Source organism: Microcaecilia unicolor, chromosome 5 (genome assembly GCF_901765095.1).
Source record: "Microcaecilia unicolor chromosome 5, aMicUni1.1, whole genome shotgun sequence".
NCBI classification, from domain to species: Eukaryota; Metazoa; Chordata; class Amphibia; order Gymnophiona; family Siphonopidae; genus Microcaecilia; species Microcaecilia unicolor.
The window spans coordinates 144,370,630-144,392,744 of NC_044035.1; the positions used below are offsets into that span (position 1 = coordinate 144,370,630).

The 22,115-nt window shown below is 41.6% G+C and overlaps 1 protein-coding gene across 8 annotated transcripts in view; it reads left to right on the plus strand.

Moving 5' to 3' along the window:
* The window catches only part of CAMK2G (calcium/calmodulin dependent protein kinase II gamma), a 563,068-nt gene that overhangs the window by 521,162 nt on the left and 19,791 nt on the right, over positions 1 to 22,115 (plus strand). For all 8 annotated transcript variants that reach the window (XM_030203383.1, XM_030203382.1, XM_030203385.1 and 5 more), the window contains 3 exons: positions 9,703 to 9,778; positions 10,033 to 10,127; positions 21,615 to 21,860. In XM_030203383.1, the coding sequence (XP_030059243.1) occupies positions 9,703 to 9,778; positions 10,033 to 10,127; positions 21,615 to 21,847 (404 nt within the window). In that variant the 3' untranslated portion in view covers positions 21,848 to 21,860. The remainder of the gene's footprint in view (positions 1 to 9,702; positions 9,779 to 10,032; positions 10,128 to 21,614; positions 21,861 to 22,115) is intronic.

Genomic DNA, 22,115 nt, shown 5'->3' on the forward strand with positions numbered 1-22,115 from the left:
GTTGAGAAACATCATGTTACCAAAGCTGTTGCCCCAGTTAGGCTTCTGTGTCTGTGCAGACAGAAAATGTGATCCTAGGAGAGCGGATGGTTTCATGTACAAGGTGTCTTCAGCTTGAATCCCTCATGAAAAAAGTAAAAGAACTGAAAGAGGAGGTGGCAGGGTAGAGAAGCATCCACGAAAGTCAGAAATACATCAATGAAATGCTTCATGAAGCATCAAACATTTCCAGAAGTGGGGAAGAAGCTGTTCTGAAAGAGGACAACAGGACTCAGATCACGAGACCCTGCAGGATCAATACCATGACTGCACCTGCCTTTGAACTGAAGAACCAATATGCAGCTTGGAAGTGGAGGAGGTTGAGAGCATCCCAGAGAGAGGAGTTGGAACTTGAAATCCCCTAAGTTGCTGGATCAGTGATCACTAAGAGGCAAAAGGTAAAGGTAGTGATGGTTGGCAATTTTCTTCTGAGAGGTACAGAGGCATCACGATGTCCTGGGAGGTGTGCTGTCTGCCAGGTGCCAAAATTCAAGATGTTACAGAGAGCTTGCTGAGACTCATCAAGCCTAATGACTATTATCCAATGTTGCTCATCCATGTTGGCACAAATGATACTGATAAGGTACCCTTTGGAACATATCAAAAGTGACTTCATGGCTCTGGGAGAGAGAATGAATCAGACAAGTACATAGGTTGTGTTCTCATTGATCTTCCCTGTTGAGGGTGAAGGCCAAGGCAGAGAAGCTCACATCCTGGAGATCAATATGTGACCGGGCAGATGTTGTCAAGAGCATTTTGGCTTCCTGGACCGTGGGATCGTTTTTCCAAGGACTGCTGAGTAGATATGGTGTCCATCTATCAAAGAAGGGAAGAAGTGTCTTTAGCAGCAGACTGGCTAACCTACTGAAGAGGGCTTTAAAGTAGAATTGTTGGGGTAGGGTGGTGACAGCCACCAAGTAAGTACAATCCCTTTTATAAGCGAAGCATTAAATACCTCTACACAAATGGGAAAAAGTGGTGATGTCTGGAAAGCAGTATATACTAATGCCCGAAGTATGGAAAACAAGGCTTTAGATCTTGAGACTGTGATGGAAGAGGCTAATTGGATTTAGTGGCAATCAAAGAAACATGGTTCACAGAGAACCATGACTGGGATATAGTTATACCGGACTATAATCTGTTCAGGAAAGACAAGATAGGAAGAAAGGGAGGGAGGGGAAGTGGCGTTATATGTTAAAGGTAATATAAAAGCCACACAATTGCAGGGCCTACAGGGTAAGGAAGAAGCACTGTGGAACAATATGTAAAGAGGGAATGACAAATGTGTTTACATTTAGCGTAATATACAGGCTTCCTTCATAGACAGAAAAAATGGACAGAGATTTAATTGAAGACATTCAAAATACAGATGTTAATTGGGGTATCCTTATTGTGGGGTCTTTTAGAAACACGGAGATCCTGGAATCTCTCTACAGGGGGGAACTGTTCTAGCAGTTGGTAATGGAACCCACACGGGATGGGGCCATATTGGACTTAGTGCTTACCAATGGGGAGATTGTTTCTGATGTTATAGTAGGTGATCATCTGTCATCCAGTGATCACCAGATGATGTGGTATAATATTAAGATGGGTGTGGAGGTGGTTCATTCAAAAGTGAAGGTTCTAGACTTCAAAAAACTAACTTTATTGAGATGGGGGATTACGTCAAAGAATTGCAGTCTAGATGGGAACATCTGTGTAAAGCAGTGAGCAGAACTGAAAGGAGCTATAGTAAGGGCAACAAGCCTTTTTGTAAGGAAAGTAAATAAAAGTAAGAGGAAAGGGAGGCCCCCTTGGTTTCTCAAAAGTAGTAGCTGAAAAGGTAAGGAAAGTTAGCCTTTATAAACTACAAGAGATTATAGAAAGAGGAAGACAAGTGACATTAACTGGAAAATCTAAGAGAAGCTGGTAGTCAGTTAAGCAAAGATGCAGATGGAAGAAAAAATAGCCAATATGGTAAAATGGAGAGGGTCATGGCATTTTTTTTAAAGATATGTTAGTGATAGGAGGAAGTGCAAAAGTGGCATTGTGAGACTCTAAGGTAAAGGGGAGGAATATGTAGAACCTAAATATTTCTGTTATGTATTCACAGTTGAAGGGCTGGGGGAAGGACCTTAAAAGACAAACACAAATAGGAACAGAGAGAGGGATGGTAGTCCCTGAACGATTTTCAGATGATTGTGTTCGTGAAGAGCTGGCTAAACTAAAGGTGGACAAAACGATGGGGCTGGATGGCATACATCCAAAGGGTACTGAAGGAACTTAGGGAAGTTCTACTGGCTTCACTGGCTGACCTTTTCAATGCTTCTCTAGAGTCGGGAGTGGTCCCAGAGGACTGGAAAAGAGCAGATGTGGTCCCTCTTCTCAAAAGTGGAAGAAGAGATTAGGAACTACAAGCCAGTAAGTCTGTAAATTAATGGAAATACTTTTAAAACCGAGAATAGTAAGTTTTTTGAAATCCAGTGGATTACAGAACCAGAGGCAACATGGATTCACTAGAGACAGATTTTGTCAGACAAATTTGATTAATTTCTTTGACTGGGTGGCCAGAGAATTGAATCGAGGGAGCATGCTAGATGTGGTGTATTTAGATTTTAGCAAAACCTTTGACGTAATTCCACATAGATGACTAATAAATAAACTGAGTGACCTCAGTATGGGCCCTAAAGTGACTGGGTTAGGAACAGGTTGATTGGAAGGTGACAGAGTATAGTGATACATGAAGCACTTTCTGAGGAAAATGATGTTATCAGTAGTGTGCCACATGGTTTGATTCTTGGGCTGGATATTTTTAACATTTTTGTAAGTGATATTGCTGAAGGGCCGTTTGGTAAGGTTTGCCTCTTTGCAGATGATACGAAAATCTGCAATAGGGTAGACACCCCTGGTGGTGTGGATAACATGGGGAAGGACTTAGTGAAGCTATTGGAATGGGCTGGAACTAGGCAGTTAAGATTAATGCTAAAAGAAAATGCAGGATCATGCAACTGGGCTGCATGCTAGAGGGGACAATACAGTTTAGGGGGTGGCGAACTTTTGTGCATGAAAGAGGAGCAGGACTTGGGTGTGATCGTATGTGATGAACCTAAGGTGACCAAACAGGTAGAAAAAGTGACAATGAAAGCTAGAAGAATGCTTAGGTGCATAGCGAGAAGAATGACCAGTAGGAAGGAGGAGATGATGATTCACCTGTATAAGATTCTGGTGAGGCCTCATTTAGAATATTGTGTGCAACTCTGGAGACTGCAATTTCAAAAAGATATAAACAGGACGGAGTCAATCCAGAGGGTGGCTACTAAAGTGGATGGTGGTCTTCATCATAAAGTGTATGTGGACAGACATAAAGATCTCAATATGTATACTTTGGAAGAAATGCGAGAAAGGGAAGATATGATAAATACATGTGCGGCATAAATGGTGAGTCTTTCAGTTGAAAGGATGCTCTGGGGGCATAGACTGAAGGTGAAAAGGGATACTCAGAAGTACCCTGAGGAAATACTTCTTCATGTAAAGGGTGGTGAATTCGTGGAACAGCCTCCCAGTGGAAGTGGTGGAGATGAAAACTATCTGAATTCAAGAGAGCTTGGGACAAGTACATAGGATCTCTAAGGGAGTGATAGGGAGTGTAGATGGCATGGATGAGCAGACTGGCTAGGCCATGTGGTCTTTATCTGCCTACATTTTTCTGTGTTTCTGAGGCAGACTTTGTCAGAGGAGGGTGGAACGCGGTAGCACTTCAGCATGGGCCTGTAATTACAGGGCCCACACAAAGCTCTCATTTGTTTTTTAACAGGGGGCTCATGCAGGAGGAGGTAGGAGGCAGCAAGCAGCCCAGGAGTAGGGTGGGAAAGGAGTTGGGGGGGGGGGAAGGTGCTGGATGTGGGTTGAAGGTAGTGAAGGGGAGATGAGATGCTTCCCAATTGGGGAGGAGAGCGGAGAGTTGGAGAGGAAGTGTTGATTCTCTCCAACTTGTTGGGGAAAGGGGAGTTGATGGCAACTTCATATGTGTAGGAAGTGAAAGGGGAGATGTTGACCTATATGGAGGCGGTAGGGCTTTGTCGCATCCCTGGAGGGGGTAGCGCAGTTGAAGTTTTACCTAGGGTGTCTGATACCCTTGTGCCAGCACTGCCTTCTGGCTACATTGCAGCTCCTATTTGCCCTTTGATGCTAGTGAGACAGAAGTGAATGGGCATTATTTCTGCACATCTTCATTTTCAGACTTCTGTTAGCTAGAAGTAGGGGGCCTTACTGGATGAAACAAGATAGGGACAGGTTTGAGAAGGAGCAAGGCTGAATTTGGACTGGAGATGGAGGAGTTTGATGGGTTTTTGTTGGGGTGAAAAGAAGCCAGTGAGAGCTGGGAGTGTTATTTTTAGAGCTGTACTGAATAACATATTTTACTATTTGGTCAAATACGAATAATGAAAAATATTATTCGGCTGAATACCAATAATGAGCATTGAGCTTTAACATAATAAATAAAAGAAGCAACGTGAAATCAGAGCAAGTGTTTTTCAGTAGGATTTAGCACAGTAAAGCCCCAGATTATTTGTATTCAAATTTAAATCACTATTCGGACGAGTACGAATAATGTATTCAGGGCATTATTCGTGGCTAAATCGAATACAAATATTTGGTACTGCCCTAGTTATTTTGTTTTAATTCATATATTTGGGCTGGGGAGTCTAGATAGCTAAATGCCCCTTTAAATAAACCTAGTCAGTCCACAGTCGCACATTGCTGTGGTCCATAACATGCAATTTTTCTCTGCTGCAGCAATGTGAGTTAAATTCCTCCATGATCTATTAAACTGAGGTACCGTCATTTAGTAAACTTCATGGGAAATAGAACAAGCTATTTGTACTATAGTTTATTAAATAGGGCCTTTTATTAATTTGCCTTTTCCTTCTGTTTTCTCAAATTCTAGTAGTTTGCCTCTTTTACCAATCGTAATCTCTGAGAAAAGCCTAATTTCAAAGTTATTAGTTATCTTTAAAAGTGTGCTTCAGATAACCCTAGTTTGGAACGTAGACAGGGCCACTGAGAGACAAAAGCAGGCCCGAGGCAAACACTCGTAGGGGGCCCCCCACCCCGCCACACCAAATGCAGGGACATAGCCAGCAGCCCATGGGGGAGGGGGACTCTGTGACCACTCATTCCTTTTTCTTCTCTCCCTGGCTCCATTCCCTCACATCCCATTAAAATTGTTACCTTTGTTGGTGGGGATGCCCAAGCTCCACAAGCCAATTAGTTCCATGGCCCGAACCTCCCCTGGTGTAAAGAAGTTGGCATCATGCTTTCTAATCATTGATGCCAACACTCCTTGCACATGCTCAGTTCATGTGTGCAAACTGAGCATGCACAGAATTCTGGAATCAGCTGGTAGAAAGCATGTTGCTGACCTTACACCAGCGGCGGTTCGGGCTTCGGAGCTCTTTGGCTGGCAGGGCTTGGGTATCCCTGCTAGCCATTCTGCAGTTGGACGGGACAGAGCCCAAAATGGAGAGGCTCAAGCCCCCCATGCCACTGGGTCAACCAGGCCCCCTTTCAAGGCCAGGCCCAGGGAATCTTGCCTCTCCCTCTCAGTGTGACTGAAAGTACATAAGTACATAAGTACATAAGTAGTGCCATACTGGGAAAGACCAAAGGTCCATCTAGCCCAGCATCCTGTCACCGACAGTGGCCAATCCAGGTCAAGGGCACCTGGCACGCTCCCCAAACGTAAAAACATTCCAGACAAGTTATACCTAAAAATGCGGAATTTTTCCAAGTCCATTTAATAGCGGTCTATGGACTTGTCCTTAGGAATCTATCTAACCCCTTTTTAAACTCCGTCAAGCTAACCGCCCGTACCACGTTCTCCGGCAACGAATTCCAGAGTCTAATTACACGTTGGGTGAAGAAAATTTTCTCTGATTCGTTTTAAATTTACCACACTGTAGCTTCAACTCATGCCCTCTAGTCCTAGTATTTTTGGATAGCGTGAACAGTCGCTTCACATCCACCCGATCCATTCCACTCATTATTTTATACACTTCTATCATATCTCCCCTCAGCCGTCTCTTCTCCAAGCTGAAAAGCCCTAGCCTTCTCAGCCTCTCTTCGTAGGAAAGTCGTCCCATCCCCACTATCATTTTCGTCGCCCTTCGCTGTACCTTTTCCAATTCTACTATATCTTTTTTGAGATACGGAGACCAGTACTGAACACAATACTCCAGGTGCGGTCGCACCATGGAGCGATACAACGGCATTATAACATCCGCACACCTGGACTCCATACTCTTCCTAATAACACCCAACATTCTATTCGCTTTCCTAGCCGCAGCAGCACACTGAGCAGAAGGTTTCAGCGTATCATCGACGACGACACCCAGATCCCTTTCTTGATCCGTAACTCCTAACGCGGAACCTTGCAAGACGTAGCTATAATTCAGGTTCCTCTTACCCACATGCATCACTTTGCACTTGTCAACATTGAACTTCATCTGCCACTTGCACGCCCATTCTCCCAGTCTCGCAAGGTCCTCCTGTAATCGTTCACATTCCTCCTGCGACTTGACGACCCTGAATAATTTTGTGTCATCGGCGAATTTAAAGTACGGTTCCAGCTGGGGGCGAAATGCTGAAGATAGTGCTGACCTTTTTTTTTTTTTGTTAATCTCCAAGGAGGCACCATGGTTCTGAATAAAAGAAAATTAAACCCCTTAATTAACAAGGGAGTTTTCTTCAGAGTGTAATGTAATAAAGCTGTTAAGGACCTAGGAGATATTGCCTTGTTTATTTCAATAAGGAATAGTTGGGTGATCCTTGAATCCCAACTGAACAATGATTCTGTATAGCTGCTGGTTGGGTAATGAAATCCTGTTCTTGCCTACCAAAATGCTGCTTTCCTTTACCCTCTTCCAGTGAAATTCCTGTTTTGGAATGTTTAGAAATTGGGAATGCAAATTTTCCAACATCAGCAGTAGCATTTGTAGCAGGTAAATTAGTTTTTGTAACATCACAAAGATTCATGGGAAATCCTGAAAAGTTGCCGAATTCTGTAACTGCCTCAGTTATTACAGGGGGTGGCTTTCTGACCTATTTAGAAACAAAAGCATATGATTTGTGAACATGGCAAGCTTTAATGTTTTTCTCCCAATCTGCTGCCCTTTTAGTCTACGTAATGTCATTAGTTTGCAGGCTAGGGGTTTCTACATCTAAAGCAGATTGAATGGAAGAAAGAGAATATCTTTGGTAGATTAAATCCTGATCTGCTGTCATCAGTATCCTGGCTCTGCATCTAAATTACCCAGAAAACTGTATTTCGCCAGTAGCTTCTGTAAGTATTTGCAGGCTTTTGCAGGCTACCTTGTCAAATGTTTCTTTGGCATCTAAGCTCTCAAATTAGGCATTCCTTTGTTGTTGTCCCCCCCCCCCCCCCCCCCTGTTTCCGGTTCAGCTGTAATTGCTGGTATGAGTTTTTCATGTTAATTCATGATTATCTACCAGGGATAAAGTCAGTTTGATCAATATTCACTCAAGGTAATACGTTTTTAATTCGTTCTGCAAGATCATCATCTTAAACTTGCTAGTCAGATTTAACAGTGATATGGGTCTATAAGAGCCAAGTGGTTGTGGGTCATTGCCCATTTGACTGTTAGCTCTACATTTAATGTAGCTTGGACTTTTTTCAGGGAGCACTTGGTGGTACTGAGCACAGCACCTTTTCCATTGCCTGTGAAAACTGACCCATTGCTTCCAAGTATTACTGAATAGCCCAGGCTCTAATGCCCCCATGGGAGAAGCAGTGTCCACAGCCAATCCCCTCAGTTCCCACAATAGAATGTGGAGGCCCATGCTGATGCCAGCACACAATAGCTCAGTCCCAGTAAAATGTGGGAGCCCGGGCTACAGAGCCACAGCTGTCCAAACAAAGGTAGAAAAATATTTTTAGCTTTGGTTTAGTGATTTGAATATGTCAGCTCTGGGAATTTGAATGTGCAGCATCTCTGATATCTTTCTGTTTTGTATAGTACATGAGGAAGTGCATTTTGTTAACCTATTTCTCCAGTGTTGTACTGCAGGCTGAGTCTGCTTCTTGGGGTTTCCAGTTCAATGTTTGTATTTTTTATACGTGGTCATTTACTCTTTGGTTGGTAAGGCTATATCCATATTTTGCATATGTGTTTAAGGTGAAGTATTTCATGAGAATGTAGTTTCTGTGTAGAGATTTGTGGCAGTCCAGCTAGTTCTCTCTTAACAACTAGTGGTATGTTCTAAGGACTGGTGTAATATTTGCAGTACTACCTTTCCGTAGACTCTATGGCTGGTTACAGGGGACATGACTGTTATGGGGTAGGTCCTTCAGTGGTCACCCCACCCTTTAAAATTATCCTGCATGTGAATACAGGTACTTTGTTTACTAGAAAAAAAAGCATTGATGAAATGTGTTAGTGAGCAGTTTCTCTGCTGTCATTTCATTATACACATATTTGCTGTTGGGGCAAATAGCCAGCCAAATTTGACCTAGATACTCAATGCTGAGCCCAAGCCAAACACTGGCATTGAATATTCGGGTTACAGGTGGCCATTGGAACTCATCTGGCTATTGGCAATATTCAGACCAGTACCTGGGGATGTAACTTTATCCAGGCGCTTACCTGGTTAGTGTACTGAGTATCTCCACTAACCAGGTAAATCCCAGTGCCACCTGACTCTAGATTGCCAGACTGCCCCAACACTAAACAAATAATGCTGTAGCAGTTGCACCAGATTTTCAGTGGCAGTGTGCAGTTAAGTGCCACTGACAGTCCAAGGATGGCCGTCTCACCACAGGGTTTAAATTGATCTGAATATCTATTCTCGTATTTTTTTTCTAGCATTTAATGCCTCAAGAGATTTGATAATTCCTTGTATTGAAATCAGAATATTTCTATATTCTGAGGTCCTAAAATTGACAACTGAATTGTTCCCATTAAATATGCAAGTAGCCTTATCAAAATCCTTTGCCTGATTAAGATTCTTAGTCTGCAAAGATTTTGCTGATGGTGCTAGTTTTGTACTGAATCATTCTTGCCTGTTCTGAGTCATTACAATAAAATTGGATCTCTTGTCTTGCAATATGCCAGGTTTATTACCACATTTAAATAGCTTATCACATTAAAAGTTGTGGCTGTTGTGTATATGTAGTGCTAAATTCAGTGCAGGACTAGCTACTACATATGGATGTGTTTCATTTTTATCTGAAATGGTATGCATAATTTCAGTGCTCCTATAGTAGTATGTATTTGTTGACTTTTTTCGCTCTTTTATCACTTTGCTGCTGTCAAACTCAGCATTAGTATCAGAATTAGAAGCTTTAAAATGCGCTTTTCCTCTCACCAGCTCAGTTGGACTCCTCCCACCATTTCTCTTTGAAGCTCCAGATTTTCCATCACCTCGATAGACATCAACGGCTCATCTTCCCATTGTGTAGACATAAATTCAAAGACAGGGCTCTTGTGCTCCAAACTGGTCAGAGAGAAGCATTTCTAAAAGAAAAACAAAATCAATTTTCTGCTTGCTACAACCTAAGCTTAGATATATTTATTTATTATTACATTTGTATCCCGCTCTTTCCCACTCAAAGCAGGTTCAATGCGGCTTACATTCTCTTATATACTCTTCTTTTCCTACCCACAGTGCGCAAACAGGAAATTATCAAGATAACAGAACAGCTGATAGAAGCTATCAACAATGGAGACTTTGAAGCTTACACGTAAGTCCCAATTGACAGTTGAGGTAGAGAGGTACCAAGTGATGATCAAAAGAGTGCTACAGGTTGGGGGAGGAATGCAAGTTTTGATTAGGATAAATGTGGTGGAAGGAACTTGTCCTCATAATCTAAATGAAATTGCCTCTATTAACTCCTTGAGGATGTTACATCAAGAACCAGCTACCGACTGGAGGCCAGATGTACTTTGGAGTGCAAAGTACAAAGAAAAGAATCTAAAAGTTGTGTTTTGTTTATAGGAAGATCTGTGACCCTGGATTAACCTCATTTGAACCGGAAGCACTTGGGAACCTGGTAGAGGGCATGGACTTCCATAAATTTTACTTTGACAACTGTGAGTTGATGCATGTTTTGTCATGGGGCTCAAGATGAGGATGTGAATGAATTAGGAGGTGGCAAATATATTATTCTGTCAAGCAAAGACAATATTATTGGATTATTACAGTAATTTAGTAATTTCATAATTTAGTGTCAGCATGAGATAGCAACAAAATAACATTTCTGAAAAGCCAGAAGGACACTTTCACACTTGGGGGCGGATATGATACAGATTTTTAAATATTTAAAAGGTATTAATATGCAAGCTAAACTTTTTCATTGATGGGGAAGCAGTCAAGCTAGAGGTCATGAGTTGAGGTTTAAGGGGGGAGACTTCAGAGCAATGTCAGAAAATACTTTTTCACAGAAAGGGTGGTGGACGCCTTGAATGCTGTCCTGCAGGAGGGTTGGAAAGACAAAAATGATGGTGATGGAATTCAAGAATGTGTGGGATAAACACAGAGGAACACTATATAGAAAAAGGATGGAATACAATTAAAGCAAAACTTAAATGACCTCATAACTGGAGCAAGGTTGAGCAGCAGCTTAAGAGGTTGGGAAGTATGGCCAATGCCAGGCAGACTTCTATGGTCTGGGTCCTATAAATGGCAAAAACAGATCAGGATCAAGGCTGGAGTGGGCTTTGAAGCAGTTGGAAAGTAGGACTGGGCCCCAAAATTGCCAGTCTTATATCATGAAGAACTGGAACCTGTACAGTGCACCAGATTCAACTCTGGCCACCTTGTTGGGCAGACTGGATGGATTGTGCAGGTCCTTATCTGTTGATATTTACAATGTTACTATCAAGCTCATTTCCAAAAGAGAAAAACATCCAAAAAGTGACATAAGTCTGCATTTGGATGTTTTTCTCAAAAAAACATCAGTATTTTCGAAAACTCTTTTTAGACTTTTTTCTCTGAAGTCCGTCTGAAGTGCGTCTAAATCTGAAGGGAGTGTGTTCAAGGCAGGACTTGGGCGTTCCTAAGACTTAGACATTTTTCAGCCATAGTGGAACAAAACAAAAACATCCAGGACTAAAACTTAGACTTTTTGAACTTGACCGGTTTTTATAACAAATAACTGCAGTGGGAATTGAACCCATTACCCCAGGATCAAAGTCCACTGCACTAACCACTAGGCTACTCCTCCACTCTGCACAAAAAGGTGCCCTTACTAACCCCCTCCCACCCCCACAAAATATGATTAAAAATATTTTCCAGCCTCCAATGTTATACTCTGGTCCATTAGAATAGCATGCAGATCCCTGGAGTAGTGTAGTAGTGGTGCAGCACACTGCAGACAGGTGAACCCAGGCTTCTACCTCCCTCTACCTGTTACACTTGTGGAGGAAACTGAGTCCTCCAAAACCCACCATACCCACATATTGTTGCTCCCTTCACCTGTAAGGGCTATGGTAGTGGTGTACAGTTGGGGGAAGTGGGTTTTGGGGAGCTCAGCAGACAAGGTAAGGGAGCAAAGGTGAGATGTGTACCTGGGGGCATTTTATAAAGTCCACTGCAGTGCCCCCAAGAATGCCCTATTGCTTTCCTTTGAAGTCACTTTTCCACTATTCTACCTGATGCCAAGCTTTCTGTTTTTTTTTTTTTATAACATCTGAGCCTTGTGTCTATTGTTTATCATTACATTTGGGCTTTGAATTCAGATCTATATATGAAAAGGAGGTCTCGTTACATATATCTAAATACCAGAGTGCTATTTTATATAGGGGTTTCAAAGTAGGTTCTATGGTACAAATCATTTCTATTGTAATTAAACATTTTACAGTATCAGAGTCTGAGATGTTCGGAGTAAAATACCTGCCAGTAATCAAGGAACATAAGAGTAGCCATATTGGGTCAGACCAATGGTCCATCTAGCCCAGTATCCTGTTTTCCAAACAGTGGCCAAGCCAAGTCACAAGTACCTGGCAGAAACCCAAATCATGGCAACACTCCATACTACAAATCCCAGGGCAAGCAGTTCCTTCCTATATCTGCCTCAATAGCAGACTATGGACTTTTCCTCCAGGAATGTGGCCAAACCTTTTTTTAGACCCAGGTACACTAACCGCTATTACCACATCCTCCAGCAAAGACTTTCAGAGCTTAACTATTAATTGAGTGAAAAAATATGTCTTCCTATTTGCGTTTTAACATCCGTATTTGGCAAAACGAGATTCGACAGCGCCAAACCCTAAGAGAAAAATTGCATTGGCTCCCAATCAAAGAACGTATTGCGTTCAAAATCTGCACCCTGGTACACAAAATTATCTACGGTGAAGTGCCGGGATACATGACTGAACTCATAGACCTACCAACCAGAAACACTACAAGATCATCACAAACTTACCTAAATCTCCACTACCCAAGTTGCAGAGGTCTAAAATATAAAACAACCTATGTATCCAGCTTCTCCTATATAAGTATGCAACTATGGAACAATTTACCAAGCGCCGTGAAAACAACTTATGACCACTTAAACTTCCGGAAAGCACTAAAAACTAACCTGTTCATAAAGGCATATCCTAATGATCCAACCTAAATGCCTGAACCCTGCAACACAACAAAACCAAAACCATACTGGAAATAACTAAACCTTTCCTCCTCTTTACGATCCCCAAATGTTTTTGTCACACATGAACTTTACCCTACTACAACGTCACTCTGTATTTTCTTCATACCAGAATTGGCGATCGCCTATTGGTATTATGTAAGCCACATTGAGCCTACAAAAAGGTGGGAAAATGTGGGATACATATGTAACAAATAAATAAATAAATATTTCCCCTCATCTGTCTCTTTTTCAAGCTGAAGAACTCTTTAGCCTTTCCTCATATGAGAGGAGTTCCATCCCCTTTATCATTTTGGTCACTCTTCTTTGAACCTTTTCTAATTCCGCTATATATTATTTTAGATACGACGACCAGAACTGAATGCAATACTCAAGGTGCGGTTACACCATGGAGCGATTCAGAGGCATTATAGTATTTTTGGTCTTATTCACCATCTCTTTCCTAATAATTCCTAGCATCCTGTTTGCTTTTTTGGCCACCGCCTCACACTGAGCAGAAGATTTCAACGTATTATCTACAACGACACCTAGATCTTTTTCTTGAATGCTGACCCCCATGGTGGACCCTAGCATCATGGAACTATGATTTGGATTATTCTTTCAAATGTGCATCACCTTGCATGTGTCCACATTAAATTTCATCTGCCATTGGGATGCCCAGTCTTCCAATTTCATAAGGTCTTCCTGCAATATTTCACAGTCCACACGTGTTTTAACAACCTTGAATAGTTTTGTATCATCTGCAGATTTAATCACTTCACTCGTCATATCGATTTCCATATTGTTGATAAATATGTTAAATAGCACCGGTCCCAGTATAGATCCCTGTGGCACTCCACTGTTCACCCTCCTCCATTGAGAGAAATGACCATTAACCCTACCCTCTGTTTTCTGTCCAATAACCAATTCCTAATCTACACCAGAACCTTGCCTCCTATCCCATGACTCCTTAATTTTCTCAGGAGTCAGTCATGAGGAACTTTATCAAAAGCTTTCTGAAAATCTAGATAACACTACATCAACCAGCTCACCTTTATCCACATGTTTATTCACACCTTCAAAGAAATGAAGCAAATTGGTGAGGCAAGACTTCCCTTGGCTAAACCCATGCTGACTGTCCCATTAAACCATATTTGTCTATGTGTTCTGTAATTTTATTCTTTATAATAGTTTCCACTATTTTGCCCGATACCAATGTCAGGCTTACCGATCTGTAATTTCCCCGATCACCCCTTGAACCCTTTCTAAAAATCATTGTCACATTGGCCACCCTCCAATCTTAAGGTACTACGGACAATTTTAACAAAAGGTACATATTACTAACAGCAGATCATGAATTTCATGCTTAAATTCTTTCAGTACTTTTGGATGTATACCATCCAGTCCAGGTGATTTACTACTCTTTAATTTGTCAGTTCAGCTCAGTACATCTTCCAGGTTCACTGAGATTTCTTTCAGATCCTCCGATTCATCACCCATGAAAATCATTTCTGGTATAGGCAGATCTCTTACATCTTCTTCCATAAAGACAGAAGAAAATAATTCATTCAGTTTCTCTGCTATAGCCTTGTCCTCCTTCAGTGCCTCTTTTGCTCCTTCATGATCTAACGGTCCCAAGGATTCCCTCACAGGCTTTCTGCTTCTGATGTACCTGAAAAAGTTGTACTGTGAGTTTTAGCCTCTGTGGCAAGTTTACTACTACTTTTCATTTCTATAGCGCTACTAGACGTATGCAGCACTGTACACTGGACATGAAGAGACAGTCGCTGCTCAACAGAGCTTACAATCTAATAACGACAGACAAACAGGACAAATAAGGGATAAGGGAACTACTAAGATGGGAATGATAAAACATGGGTACTGAACAAGTGAGTAAGGGTTAAGAGTTAAAAGCGGTGTCTTCATATTCTCTTTTAGCCCTCTTTATAAATACTTTGCATCTGACTTGCCAGTGCTTATGTTGCTTCTTATTTTCTCCATTTGGATTCTTTTTCCATTCTTTGAAGGCAGTGGCGTAGCCAGACATCATATTTTGGGTGGGCCCAGAGCTAATATGAGTGGGCACCATGAGGTTGATATTCAGCAATCCGCTCCCCCTTCAGTGTTTTTTTCCCTGGTTGAGGATGGATTGTAATTTCTTATCAGGACATTCCTCCCTGCAGGAGTGAAAGAAACTAAAACAAGGGTCTGTCTAACAGCAACCTAATCCTCCTGTCCTCCCCTGCTATCGAGAAACTTCACTTGAAGATGGTTCACTGACATCTCTTAATGTATTGCATTTTCAAGCTTTTTTTTCAGCCCTGAGCAGAGAGGAAACATTTCAGCATTTTGAAAGTTGGGATTCCACACCCCCCCCCCCCCCCCCCCGCTGCAATTAATTTTGTAAATTGTTAGTATTTTTTCCCCTCTAGATTTACAGCTATTCCATCTCTTGTGGTTTTTGTTCTTTATCCCACTGGAGTAACTGAAGAGCGTCTTTAAGGCTTGTGAATTTACCTGAAGCTAGAGCAGCTGGTACCCCCCTCCCCCCAGACCCTGTTCTCAAATTTCTGCTAGACTGGGCCCGTTCCCAGTTCGGCTGACTCGGGAGCACAGAAGACTTCTGGAGCTATTTATATGTTTTGTGTCTATTATTGCTGCCTGCCGGGGGTCTCTTCTGTGCTGAATGACTAAGGCTGTCTCATCTTATCTCAAGAGGAGTCCCTATTTTCTTCCTCAGCCGCTTTCCTCTGATCCATGCTGTGGATACATAAACTTTGAGCCTGCAAATAGGTGGGAAAAAGGTGGGATTCAAATGCAATAAATAAATAAACCTGTTTCTTTTTGCTGGAGGGGAGCAGAGGATCTTGATCCGATTGCCCTATTTGGAGAGGAGGGAGATGCGGTCCTGACGTCTCCTCATAGCTGCCGGAGATTTTGATCTTTTCTTTCCCAACTAGAGGAAGAACGTTTTGCATGGACAGTTTCTAGAAAGACATAAGCAGTGCTAGCCCAGAGCTCCAGTCTAAATAAAACAACTTCCCGGCCGATTTTGCTGCAGACCGCCAGATTTCTCCAGCAGCACAGCACAGCAGGGGGAAGGGGGGAGCTCCAAATAAATAACTTTCCGGGTCAATTTTGCTAGAAGTGCTGCTGGCAATAGAGCAGCAGCAGCAGCATCCACTCCAACTTGGCCGCAAAGGTAAGCTTGTAGGAGGTCCTCCCCTGAAGCCGGACTCTAGGTCAGCCCGAAAAACAAAGTCCTGATTGGTGCACAGGCTGAGACAGGGTGGGCCTGAGCTGAGATTGGGTGGGCCTAGGCCCACCTGTAGCTACGCCCCTGTTTGAAGGACAATCTTTTGGCTGTAATGGCCTCTTTTACTTCACCTTTTAACCATGCTGGCTGCTGTTTTCTCTTCTTTCCACCTTTGCAAATACATGGAATGCATCTGGACTGGGCTTCCAAGATGGTATTTTTGAATAAGGTCCAACCTGATTTAGTGTCCTAACCTTAGCAATTGATCTTTTTAGTTTCTTTTTAACCATTTTCCTCATTTTATTATAGTTGCCTTTTCAAAAATGAAATGCAGCTACAGTAGATTTCCTTTGGGGGTTCATCCCAGATAGTAGCTCAAACTTGATCATGTTATAGCTACTATCTGGGATGAACCCGCAAAGGAAATCTAAATCCTCTAAAAGTAACTCTTATCCTTGGGGGAGTTGGACTTCCTTTTCAGAGTGGTGTCTATTTCACAACCATCAAGCAGTCCTTCAAATCATAAGTCTGAAAGCAAAGCTATGTGTGGGGCAGATATCAATGCTAATAGAAAAACATTTCCATTCTAAAATATGTTTTAGGATGTGTGTTGCTGTTCTAAAATAACAAATAAATATATACTTTGAAGGACTGCCCAGAACACACCTCTACATCTATTTCCCTGCATTCTATTATATCAAAATTTAAGTCTTTTCCTTTTCTAAAATTGCTACTTATATGCATGTGGCAATTTACATGCATAACATTGCTTTTTACGTGTGTAAATGAGCCTAATGTTTCTAAAATTAGAGCCTAAATATTTGCATACCCAAAATTAGAAAAACAAATGGTGGATTCATTGGGCTTCTTTGGCCAAGTCCCTGGGGTTACTACCTAACTTATCCTCATAGCCCTGTCCATTCGGAGAGACATGCCGACCAATGTTTAAAACCACTCAACAAGCCAGGAATGACCATTTAAATGGCAATTAAGTGGCTATCCATTAATATTTTGGTTATTTCTCGCTGAATATTTCTGGTTAGCGCTGAGCGAATAACCGGTTATGTTGCATAATAAAGGGCTTTCTGCTAATATTTAGTGCATAACCAGCTAAGTTTGGCTGCCAGATTGGGCTGTCAAAATAGGCCTATCTTAGGCCAGTTTCAAATTAACCAGCCAGCGCTGAATATCGGCTTAGCTGGCTAAGTTAAAAGCAACTAAAAAAAACACCCAAATATTCAATGCCAGTCACTTGAAATGGCCCCGCATTGATTTTCTCAGCTCAGCATAAATGATGGGAATCAGTCTGGCTAACTCCTACGGTGTGAATATCGGGCCTATGGTATTTAACTGCTGTTCTGCAAAGATTAGTATCTCTTCATAGTATATAAGTACATACACATCACCATAGTGGGACAGACCGAAGATCCATCAAGCCCAGTGTCTTTTCCAGCAGTGGCCAGTGCAGGTCATAAGTACCTGATAAGATCTCAAACAAGTACAACAGATTTTATGCTGCTTATCCCAGGAATAAGCTGTGGATTTTCTCAAGTCCACCTTTTTAATGGATTAGGACTTTTCTTTTATGAACTTGTCCAAACCTTTTCTAAACGCTGCTATGCTAACTGTTTTTACCACATTCTCTGGCAACAAATTCCAGAGCTTAGAGTGATAAAATATCATCTTCAGTTGTGTTTTAAATGTATGCCTTACAAATGGTAGCTTCATAGCATGCCCCCCTAGTTCTTGTACTTTTGGAAAGAGTAAACAAGCGATTTACTATGGCATCAAAAGCCACATAAGGTTGACTGGTGTGATCTCTTCACATACTGATACTGCACATCTTTCCGGAAGCACAGATAGGATCCTGGAATCTCATTTTCTGCATCACATTGGACAAATCTAGAGGCTGCTTCCTCAGTGGTTAAGCAATTGCTTGCCCTGTAGTATTGGGGAAGAAACAATCTGTTACAAGGCAGAGTTTGTTTTGCCTCTGCCTCCTCACTGGTATCTGGAGCATCTGAATTTGATTTTACCATAGAAATTTGAGAGAGCAAGATTAAGATATAGGCAAACCAGAAAAGTGCTGAGTATCCCTCTCAAAGGTTTAAAATGCATTGACTGCCAAGGCAGATTTTAATGGCAGAAGAGTTGGTAGAAAAGGGCTAGAACTACCCCTACCCTGATATCAGTCTGTTCTCCCCATCACTGTGCGCTTTTCTCCTCTGCCAGTCCCCCCATCCCCCGTTTGTGGGAATTTTAAAATGTTTTTATTTTATTGGGGGGGGGGGGGGGGGAGGGAGGATACTTGTTTGCCTAGGTTCTATGAAATCATTAATCCTGCCATGTTTAGATTATGCTTCTCTGTTCTGAGAATGTTAATCTTGAACTTCAAATTACAGATGTTTTTATTTTAATGTTGTATTTGCTGTATTACTCTGTTAAGCTGTCCTCTGTGTGTAAGTTTACAAGGACTCTCTTCCCTATTGAACATTAGCCTTTGCACTCCCAGTGGGTTTCTGAGTGTCATGATTTCTTTTTTTTTTTTGTGGATGGCTGTGTTTAGTTTCACTGCTAAAAGTATTTTTCAGCAGCTAAAAATTGATGAAGGTTTGCAATATTCTGTGCTGCAAAGATTTAATATAAATAAACACTCTCTCACCCTCCCCATGAAAAAAATTAATTTCAGAATGCAATTCAACACCTACAGAAATTTTAAATTGTTCTAAACACAATTTTTCAAAAGTAGTTCAGTTTCACTTGTTAAAATTGTTTCTGCTGAGCTATTTTGTTACACCACCCTCTTGTGATTCTGATGGCAACCATGTATGGAAAAAGAATAATTACTACATACACATAACACACATAGCCATCTCTGATTGGGTCCATATTTATTTATTTATTTAAAGCATTTATATCCCACATTTTCCCACTGGTTGTAGACTCAATGTGGCTTACATCAGCTATATCAGGACTACAATACAATAGTATATTAAAACAGTACAGACAGTAACTTAAAGTTTGGCATTATATTAAACAGCAGAATAGTAAAGAAAATAAATTTAAGTGTTTCTGGATTATCTGAAACCGAAGAAACTGATCTGATTATGTTGTTTCTGGAGAGTAGACTTTTTTGAATAGGATGGATTTTAATAATTTTCTGAACTTTAGATAGTTCTGGGTTGATTTAAATAATTTAGGTAAGGCATTCCACAATCGAGTACCCAAGAAAGGAAAGTTGGTGACATATGTAGATTTGTATTTGAGGCCAAAAAATCCGGATAGTGTAGGTTTCAATAAGATCGGGAGAAATTAGATCTGTTTCTGGGTGGTAAGTCAACTAAATCTAGCATATGTTCTGGAACTATGCCATAGATGATTTTGTGAATCAAGGTGCAGACCTTGAAGGCAACTCGTTCCTTGATGGGAAGCCAGTGCAATTTTTCCCGATATAAACTCGGTATCATTTGTCAACATCTCACTGTGTATGAGCCAGTCTGATTGGACTGCCTCCCACACATGACTGTTGTCATGTTCGCTGCCAGGAAGTGGCGGGGGGATTGCTTAAAGCAGTGTTGTCCAACATATAAAGCCTGCAGCTCCTTTGGAGGTATCATGTGTCTTTTAAGCTAGTTTGCCTTGGTGGCTCTGGTGTAGCTTGTATGAAGCAGGAGCAGCATCTACTGGGTTAGTAAACATGCACCTTCTCTGTTTGTCTCCTCTGTACTGTGTTACTGCTTCTGCTGAAGTAGTCTGGTGGAGGAGGAGGGAGAAAGGTATATGGAGATGGTATTCAAAGAGAAAGGGAGATAAGATGGGAGTGCTGAATGGGGAGTGAGAGGCAGAGGGAAATTGATAGTCTGGAAAAGGAAGTGAGGGGGAGAAGATCAAGGATTGAAAAAGTGGGAATAAGATTTGAAACAGAGAACAAGGAGAATGTTGGCATGGAGACCTGATAAGAGGGCTAAAAGACAAGAACTGGGAAATTGAGGTCTGGTCAGGTAATGGGCAGGATAGAGAGACTGGAGATAAAAGAATAAGAAACAGGAGCAGGTGGAAAAGCATGACAATAGATGGGCAGCGGTAGATGAAGGATGCAAGATGATGGTGAGGAAAAGAAGGCAAAAATAGAGAAATGTTTCATGAAAGAACAGGTGCCAGGTGAAGAGAAAATGTGGAAGAAGAGAAATCAGAAAAAGACAGGGTGAATACTGCAGTCAGATGACAGAGAAAAAGAGAAAAAATTTTCAGTTTTAAATTGTCACGAGTACTGACACGTTATCTCCTCTTGATTTGTACTTTGTATGTGGAAGTTCCCATCATTGTAAGGTCTAGTGGTAGTTGTATGTTCTAGTTTTCTCATTCATATTCAGTCCATGAATCCAGAGTATCAGTTGATTTCATAAAGTTTTCTTTGTTTTTTTGGGGTTTTTTTGTCTCTGATGGCCCCATGTTGTTTATTAGCCTGGAGTTAATCTAGTTTTCTCCAGCTGCTTTCTGACATTGTTGCTTTGTTCTTTTGTATTCCTTATGATTCCCTCTTTTTATGGACACTATTCCTAACTAATGTGTTTGCTGGAAAACAAGTGATTGTAAGCCCTTTCAGACTGATGACATTTGTTTGCAATATGAGAGAGTAAAGGTGGCTGTTAGGTGGGGTTTCTTTTCTGTGGGAGCTGCACCTTGGAGGAGTAAACTAGTGGTTAGTGTACCAGTTTTGACATCCAGAAGTGGCAGGTTCAAATCCCACTGCTGCTCCTTGTGATCTTGAGCAAGTCACTTAACTTTCCATTGCCTGAGGTACAGAATTAGATTGTGAGCCCTCCAGGGACATAGAAATATCCGGTGTGCCTGAATGTAAATCACCTTGATCTGCTACTGAAAAGGTTTAAAGTTGTGAGCAAAATCCAAAATAAATAATAATATATAGAAAACCTCATGCCTAGCTAACTTTGAACTGTTTAAACCCACTGTGATTGTTCTCTCTACTACTACTACTATTTAACATTTCTAAAGCGCTACTAGGGTTACGCAGCACTGTACAATTTACATAGAAAGACAGTCCCTGCTCAAAGAGCTTACAATCTAAAGGACAAATATACAGTTAGTCAAGTAGGGGCCATCAAATTGGGGCATTCTAGATTTCCTGAAAGGTATAAAGGTTAGGTGCCGAAAGCAACATTGAAGAGGTGGGCTTTGAGTAAGGATTTGAAGATGGATAGGCAGGGGGCTTGGCGTAAGGGCTCAGGAAGTTTATTCCAAGCATAGGGTGAGGCGAGGCAGAATGGGCGGAGCCTGGAGTTGGCGGTGGTGGAGAAAGGCTTTCGCTGTCTGTTTCTGACATAATGAAGAGAGCATAAGGCTCAAAAGCTATTCACAGATGTGTTGTTAGTCCAGTAAGTAGATGATATTGAGGCATATTTTCAAAGCACTTAAACTTACAAAGTTACATAATAACCTATGGAACTTTGTAAGTCTAAGTGCTTTGAAAATGAGCCCCATCATCTACAATGTTTTGTTGATCTTTGTTGCTACATATTCAGTTGAACTGACACAGCAACCATAATAGTTTGGTTATGATGGAATGGTGAAATTAAGGAATCGGGGGCGTGAAAGGGGACGGCTCACCCATTTGAGCTGTGAGTACCTGTCAGCACATCTCTTTATTGATTCTTTGTTCTTTTTCCTTTCCGCCAGTATTGTCCAAAAACAGCAAACCCATCCACACCACCATACTGAACCCGCATGTGCATGTCATTGGTGAAGATGCTGCTTGCATTGCGTACATCCGCCTGACACAGTACATTGATGGGCAGGGTCGACCTCGTACCACCCAGTCTGAAGAGACCCGGGTCTGGTACCGTCGAGACAGCAAGTGGCTGAACGTGCACTACCACTGCTCTGGGGCTCCAGCTGCACCTCTTCAGTGAGGAACTTACACAGGTATGGGGGAGAGCATTGATCAGATGAGAACTTTAGATAATGTAACAAAAAGAGGATGCATTCCAAGGATCCAGGAGAATGAGCACAATAAAGATTGCACACTGGTGCTGAGATTCATATTCACAGAAGATGTGCACATGGGGTATTGTCTCCAAATGGGTTAGTTTTGGACATCCATGACAGACATGAATCTCATGACTGAGCCAGAGTATGTTAGAGATGTGCTCTCTCTCTGAAATTTCCTCCCAGTGTGCA